This window comes from Zootoca vivipara, chromosome 4, assembly GCF_963506605.1.
Source record: "Zootoca vivipara chromosome 4, rZooViv1.1, whole genome shotgun sequence".
In the NCBI taxonomy this organism is placed as follows: domain Eukaryota; kingdom Metazoa; phylum Chordata; class Lepidosauria; order Squamata; family Lacertidae; genus Zootoca; species Zootoca vivipara.
The window spans coordinates 28,434,321-28,442,664 of NC_083279.1; the positions used below are offsets into that span (position 1 = coordinate 28,434,321).

The following is an 8,344-nucleotide window of genomic DNA, read 5'->3' on the forward strand; positions in this document are numbered from 1 at the left end:
ATCTATGAACAGCAGGCAATTTCGTTTCATTGTAACATCTAAGTCAGGAGGACAGACTCTGAATGTCCTGAGCTGCACTGGTGCTTAGTGACCTGTACTAGCTGCCTATTTGCTACTGAGCTTTCTGACTGACAATTGTCCACAACTAGGTACCAGTACATCTAACAGACCATCTCTCCATCTCACCCTTTACAATCATGAAAGGAGAGTGTCATCTGCAAACCTATTGGGGAAAAAGTCATTTCCAGTTATAGCAACTGGTCTCTGAAATGCTCCCCAAAGAGAGATATGAGAAGCTCCATGTGCTTCAAATGTCTCCTAAAACCTCAGATGTTTTCCTAGGCTTATTTGGATGCTATTCTGTTCAGTTGCTGGCTTGATGGTTTAAAATTATTTGCTGAAATTGATTTTTTAATTGATAGTGTTGTATAAATTTCCAAATAAAGCATAAGTACTTTTGTTGTCCTTCCTCTCCACTTGCAGGAACTTTAAGCCAACACAGGCATCCAGCAGTCTCTCCATCCCAAAGGGACTGGTACCCAGACATTCGGCAATAGACACTGAAGTCAATGGTTCCTTGGATTCCATCAGCAGATCGAATACACCAAGATCAGAGGCAGTGAACATAATCTGGATCCAAAAAGGGGTGAGGGAGTACAAAAGGAAAGAGTTCAAAATGGTCTTTAGTTATTGACTTTTCAAAAAGGAACGAGATGCTTTTGAAACACAAAAAGATTATAATACAGTTCAAGTCCATTTGAAGTGCAGAAATAAAAGCAGGACATAGGTATGTTAAGTAAAATAAGTTTAAATTGTTGCTGTATCCCACTTGTGCTGCGGGTCTCATGCATAGACTCATTTTCGTATTAAACATTCAAGTGACAACACCAGAAGTTTCTGCCTTTGTTTGTGCTGGGTTGACCCCTATAACCCTAATATTTTCTTTGCCATTTAAAGGCATTTCTGATTCTACACAACCATTTACAAGCTGAAAGTTTCAATCTCCTTGCAAGTATTAAATTTTGCAGACAATACTTTTACCTTTGGAATTAGAAATGCATGCTGATTCAGAAATAACATTTTCAGAGCTTCAGCTTCTTCTGTAGCATTCGTGGTTCTTTACTGTGTCTGTCAGAGACCTCACAGTCTTCCTCTGATGAGCAAGTTGTTTTTGGGAGAAAGAGCACTCTGCTTGTGGTACTTTTATTCAGAATTCTCTGAAACGGAATTGAAAATAAATAAGTCTAGATAAATGACAATGAACTTTGCAAATGACTGAGGCCAGAGATGTTTGTAGAAAAGACAAGTGGAAAACGATTTCTTACTCACAGGTGCAGGAGGATGGAAGTACCTTAAAATTATTGACTTTGTCTATGTGAGGAAAAAGTGCTATCAAAACATGACAAGTGAGGTAAAATCAACTGGTGTCTGGAAATGCACAATTAACAAGTTATTGGAGGAAAATAATCAGAAGAGAGAGCTGGTGGTTTAGGGGAAACTCTCTTGCTGAAGTGAGGCCATTTGGAAATTCTTAAGATACAGAAACACATTAACAAAGAAGAGTCACCTGTAAGTCACAGAATAGAATAGAATAGAATAGAATAGAATAGAATAGAATAGAATAGAATAGAATAATTTATTGGCCAAGTACCAAACATACTTGGAATTTTGCTTTGACTACATTGCAATGTAAATGTACCTTATACAAACACTGTTCCACTCACAATACAATAGCAAAGCAGAGGAACCCTACCCATAACTTGCCTACCGTTCTGCTACACAACTACAAAGTTTGATGGCACAAGGGAAAAACCTGTTCCTGTGCCTAGCTGTTTTTGTAGGAGCCATTTTTGTGCCAAAGTCGATAAAAGGGAATGGCAAAAATTCCCAAGAAGCTCACTAAAGCAGCGTGTCTCAAACGCTGGCTGGTGTGCCGCGACGTGCGGCGACGAGAAGGGCGATTTGCATTGTCACGTGCCTGGTGGCCGCCAATAAACAACACTGACCCGCTGGAAAGGAATCCGGCCGGGTCACAATGTGGAGCGAGCGCAGCTCTCAACAGCCACCACCACGGGAGGGTGGTTTTAGACAAACTTAAAGAAGCTGGCTGGATGAGCTCAACCTGAAACTTGCTGAGCAAAGGATTGTGCTGGCAGAGAAATCAGCGGCTTGTGAAGCCTTATTACAGGAGATTGCAACCAACACAGCAATTGGCAAGTGTTTCTTACAGTCATAATTATATAGTCAATATAGGGCGGCACAGAGTTAAATTTTTTAACTTTTTTAATGGTGGTGTGCCTCGTGATTTTTTTCATGGAACAAGTGTGCCTTGGCCCAAAAAAGGTTGAGAAACAGTGCACTAAAGAACTCACTTCTAAAAATGAATTATTTGAGATAATATAGAGAAATTCAGGAAAAGATGCAAGTAGTAATGATGGACGAGGATAGTTAGAGCCTGAAGAAGAAAAGTTAAGAATACGAGAAAGGAATCAAGGGGATTCCAAGAGAAAGAAGATGAACAATGAGGAGTTTCCCACAGAGGGAAAATGGAATCACAGAGTTACTAAGAATCAGAGAATCCAGAAACAGAAAGCTTTGAGGCAGGGGTGAAGGCAAGGGACCACATACCTGTGGAGACGCAGCAAAAACAGAACAGCAGGATAGTTCTGCATGAAGCTCACCTTGAGCCATTCACCAACTCTCATCCAAACCTACCTCAAAAGCTTATTGTGAGAATAAAGTTAAAATAGGGAGAACTAGGGATGTCACCTTGAACTCCTTGAAGGAAAGGTGGTGGGATGTCAATGTAGCAGGAGGCTGCAACGTCCTTGGCCAAGCCAGAGTAGCAGCAAAAAGACTAACCTTTATGTGGCTTCCTCGCAGGTAGCAGCTGTAATCGTATGAGGCACACTTCCCAAGTTGACAATGTGGTGATCTGCAGTCCTATGGCTGCTCAGAAACCAGCTGCATTGGATCAAGAGCATGTAGCCATCCCCACCCTCCCACCAAGTTAATTGGGTTTAGGATTGCAGCCTTGATCAGGAGCTAATATTGGCTTTGCTGAATCAGTTGCTCGGAGAAGAAACAAGAACAAAAAAACAAAGAGAGTCCGGTAGAGGCACCTCAAAGGACCAAACATTTGTTATTCTGCCTCAAGACGATATGAACTAGAGTCTATTTCATCACATACATGGTGTAATTCTCATTAACAGGGGTGTGGGGAGGTGTGGACGAGCTGAACTAGAGTCTAGAGCTGAACTATCATCTCGGAGAAGAAACAAGAACAAAAAAACAAAGAGAGTCCGGTAGAGGCACCTCAAAGGACCAAACATTTGTTATTCTGGCACAAGACGAGCTGAACTGCCAGAAATGCCAGAAACGCAGATAGGAACTGTTTACATTCGAGCTACAATGAAGGCAGGATAACCCTTTAGGATAGCAATGATAGGCTTGGTAGTGCTGAGTGAATTTACACCTGCAAACCATTGTCTTTATTCAGAGCCAAATAAATTGGAGCGAATGTCTTCAATACTCTGGGCCAAATGCTCATTTTCCACCTCAATGTCTGGCCTTATTTTAGCTTGGCTGGAAGGATAAACGGCCAATGCCTGAGCCAAGGTCTCCCTACATCTGAAACTTAATAAAATTGTGGCCAATTTTAATCCCATAGCACGTTGTCTTGAGTCATTATTCCACTCGGGGGTCACCGGGGTTTGGGGGGACTCCACCTGTCCACTCAAATTTTAACTCATTCTACCACAGATTTTCTCATTCCTCCATTTAAATATTGTGTCCCACATCTTGTGCCCATTTAATGATAACTGATTTAACCTCTTCATCTTTCGTTTCCCATTCCAGCAACAGATTATACATTTTTTATATTAACTCAGTATCATTTTCTATTATTTCTCTCTGAAAAGTTGAAATGTCATACGGAATATTTCATTTAATTGAAAATATTGTAACCAACCTGTTACATTCTCTCTAACTTTGTTAAATTCTTTCAATTTTAATTGGCTTTCTGATTCAATTAAGAACTCTCTATATGTAGCCCATTTAGTGTCCATATTTAATTTTTCTGTGGCACTTTACAGCTCTGTCAGAGACCTCACAGTTTTCCTTTGATCAGCAAGTCGTGGTCCTTTTATTCAGAAATCACTGAAAATGACACTGAAATGATAAACGTCTAGGTAAAAAAATCAAACTTAATGGACTTTGTAAATGACCGTGAGGCCAGAGATGTTTATGGGAAAGTACTCACCTGTTAAGTAAAAGCATAGGTGAAAAAGGATTTCTTTCTCACAAGTGCAGGAGGAAATTATTGACTTTGCCTATGTGAGGAAAAAGTGCTATCAAAACTTGACAAGTGAGATATAATCAACTGGTGTCTGGAATTGCACAATTAACAAGTTATTGGAAAAAGTTAATCAAAAGAGAGAGCAGGTGGTTTAGTAAAACTCTCTTGCTGAAATGAAATTCTTAAAATACAGAAACACATTCGGAAATGGTAGCAAAGCGACATAACATGAAAGTCATATAGTAGGAACTGTTTCTGTGCCCAAGTCAACAAATGTGAATGGCAAAATTTCCCAAGAGGCTCCCAAGAACTCACTTCTAAAAATGAATTATTTGTGATAGTGATATAGAGAAATCATGAGAAAGGAAAAAGGGGATTCCAAGAGAAAGAAAATGTAGAATCAGGAGTTCCCTGGGGAAGGGAAACAGAATGACAGCGTTATTAAGAATCAGAGAATTTAGAAACAGAAAGTGGTGAGGCAGGGTGAAGAGCAAGGGACTGCTTACCTGTGGAGAAGCAGCAAAAACAGGATTGTTTTACAGTCTCACTCCACTTTTTATAGGTTTTTCAGCTGGAAGAGGAATGCTAGTGCACCCCACACCCTTCTGTCAGCTGGCTTTATAGTCTTTATAAAGGGGTTCGTTTAACCTCTGGTTTGCTAGTAGTAAAGCTGAATTACTGTGTTGCGAAATGATGCATGTCTAAAAAATGTGTCACAGTTCATGAAAAGTTTGGAAAGTTCTGGGCTAGAGTCTGGGCATGTATGATGGACAACAGAGGCAGACCAGGGTCTGATTATGAAATCCCTAAGAAATTCCACCAGAGTGCTGGAGCTTCTCTCAAGACAGCTAGCCAGAGGGGGTGGAGCAGCACTTTGAGAGGGAGAATAAAAGGAACCGTTTCTGAGGGAGAGAGTTGGAAAGGGCTCGAGGGGAAATAGGGTTTAGCTCGAGAGATAGAGATAGGGATCAGGGTACGATTTGACTGAGGAGAACTTGTTCTAGTTTGAGTGGAACATCCACACAGGAGATACTATCTATAGCAAGAGGAAAGAGCCTCATAGCTTAGACAGGAAGACTGGGTTGAGTGTCTGAGGAAGGTATACAGAAAGGAGCTACCTGGAGGGCTGAGTCTGAGCCAGGAGAGGTAGAACCTGTAGGAATTCAGGATACCTGGGCCTCATTCTAGCCAGGAGGGGAGAGTTCTCCTAGGTAAATCTGACTCCCAAACCAGTATACTAATTGCAATACCTCAGGAGTGAGTAACCGACAAAAAGTGCCCCTTGCTCATGTGAAGGCAGCTGTGCTGTGTCAAAGTATTTAATTGTAACACCTGTCATGACTAAGTAAAGCAGGCATCCCCAAACTGTGGCCCTTCAGATGTTTTGGCCTACAACTCCCATGATCCCTAGCTAAGTGGACCAGTAGTCAGGGATGATGGGAATTGTAGTCTAAAACATCTGGAGGGCCGAAGTTTGGAGGTGCCTGAAGTAAAGGAATGAGAACGAAGTAACAGAAACTGAGTTTAACATTTTACCACCTATTCTAGAAACCAGAACATCTACCTGATTTTTAGCAACCAAAGTTTAAGAAAAGCTGTGCATATACTACTGTGTTTAGGCCTGTGAAATCTTTATAATTAGCTTTAAGTAACAGGTTAAATTCTACCTGAAATAATGCATCTCCTGATCCAATTTTGTTTTGCAAACTTCTCTTTGTAATTAAAACTTTTCTTGTTTAATCAGCTCCTGCCTAAGACTCTAAATCACCAAGTTTTCCCTCACAGAAGACCCTCACAAGATAGCCTGTGGTAAATTGCAGAAATTCGTGTAATTGGCGTACCATGCGGTGAGCCTGCAATATTTTACTGGGGGTAGTTAGAGGGCTAATCTGCTACATATTAATTGGTGGTTAGCGGTGGGATCTGCCACAACATGGTTGAAATCTCCTCTCAACCATGAAGCTCACCTGCAAGAACTCTCATCCTAACCTACCTAACATTGAGAGAATAAAATGGAAGTAGGGAGAACGTCAACTTAAACTCCTCAAAGGAAAGGTGGTGGGATCTAAATGTAATACAGTGGTACCTCTACTTACAAATAACTCTACTTACGAATTTTTCTACTTACAAATGGAGCTCTGTCCGCCATCTTGGATGCGGTTTAGATAGGATTTTTTCTACTTACGAATTTTTAGATAGGGTTGCTTCGACTTACGAATTTTTTCTCCCAATGCATTCCTATTGGGATTCGACTTACAAATTTTTTCGACTTACAAATGTGCGTTCGGAACGCATTAAATTCGTAAGTAGAGGTACCACTGTAATGAACAATTTCCCACTAACTGCAACTTCCAAATCAGACACAAGGGTAGTCCCACATACAGAGCACTACAGTAGTGTAATTAGGAGGCTACCAATGTATATACCAACATAGTAACCCTATCTCATAGTCTCCAACTTCCCTGAAAATGCCAGGACCCTTAAGCCATCTCTGCTCCTTACTTTGTCATGCAGAGTCCTAAATTCCCAACACAGCCTAATGGGAGACAGTGGTGGGTTGTGTTCCCAGGGCTCTGCCTTAGCTGAGAGGAAGAGCTGAGAGGTGCAGACAACAGCTGGGCAGCGAGGCAGTCAATGGGAAGTCTCAATCTGCATGGCTTGTGGTCAGAGGAATTGGGGGTTGTAGTCTGGTGGCATGTTTCCCAGGCCTGGTCTACATTGGCAGACATAGCAAAAAAAAGAGAAAACTTCTCCACAAGCTTAAGCTGAAATGGGGATTGGCTGGGCTCACATTATGGCCTTCAGTAGCAGCATGAATTTTCTCTAAGGGTAGGAAGTTTTGTTGCTTAAAAACTCCAGTTGAAAGTGGAAGCAATAGCAACAAAGAGCAATTGCTTGGTAATAAAGACATTTCACCCATGTTGTTTTTATTTATAATAATGTTTATTTTTATTACGTTGTATTAATTGTTAACGTTGTGTATGTGTACACACCGTTAGTGGTATTTATTTATTTGGGGTTTTCTTTTCCCCTTTAGGCTTCCTTAAATGCAAAACAAAAAAATCAAAGATTTCTGTGCTTAAATACTACAGTTTTGTGTGTTTCCTCTAATAACACTTGTTCTTGACTAGGAGAAAATGCTCAAGCAATGATAATGATGGAGAATGTACTGTTCCCATTTTCATATTAGGAATGTTGGAGGAAATGATATCTCCCTCCTAGGACTGTTGTAGCTGGTTGGTAATGGTCACCCCAGAGATCACCTGGTCCTCTAATGACAATGATGGATCTTCATACCTGGTCCTTCAAAGAAGGGTGCATAAGCTATCCAGAGGTATTACACAGCTCAAACCCCAGGACTGGGAGCTGCCCATTTATAGTCAAAAACCTTTCATGTCAAAACAAGTTCAATAAACTTCAGGCCTTCCACAGCTATTTGATCTTCCACAGAGATGATGTATCACTCAATATACATAGCAATTTTAAATTCAGATTAACATAAGCAAAGACTGGTCCCTATCCAAAATGGCATAAACTGACTGGGAGAGGCAATATTGGAATGCTTCTAAGCAGTGCTATTATTCTAGAACAGGCATCCCCAAACTGCGGCCCTCCAGATGTTTTGGCCTACAACTCCCATGATCCCTAGCTAACAGGACCAGTGGTTGGGGAAGATGGGAATTGTAATCCAAAACATCTGGAGGGCCGAAGTTTGGGGATGCCTGTTCTAGAAAAAGAGGTGCCAGAACTCGCACTGAACACCTCCCTTGTTCTCTTATAATGGCAACCGGGCCATCTGAGAGGTCCTGGAATTCCAGCTGAAAAAAAGTCCTGCTTCCAAACTACCCTGAATCAAACAAAACCATTCAAGGGAGTATCTTACTGCAAGGGATATTACAATTTGTGAAATAAGTACTGTACTGCTGTGTCATATTTTTTTAATTTTGAAATAAACTGGTGTTTAGAACAGTAGGCTGAGAAAATGAATTATTATTCCAGTTTCCTTTTGAATTGAAGAATGAAGTACGGTCGATATTATTTTCTTGC

At 40.9% G+C, this 8,344-nt stretch overlaps 1 protein-coding gene across 9 annotated transcripts in view; it reads right to left on the reverse strand.

Moving 5' to 3' along the window:
- Positions 1 to 8,344, reverse strand: part of LOC132591134 (acetylserotonin O-methyltransferase-like) — a 30,301-nt gene that overhangs the window by 8,684 nt on the left and 13,273 nt on the right. For 7 of the 9 annotated variants that reach the window (XM_060273427.1, XM_060273432.1, XM_060273426.1 and 4 more), the window contains one exon: positions 456 to 630. The exons of 1 other annotated variant lie outside the window; for it this stretch is intronic. In XM_060273427.1, coding sequence (XP_060129410.1) covers positions 456 to 630 — 175 coding nt within the window. Of the gene's footprint in view, positions 1 to 455; positions 631 to 1,041; positions 8,326 to 8,344 lie in introns of those variants that run through there. One more of the 9 variants, XM_060273431.1, reaches the window with a different exon arrangement.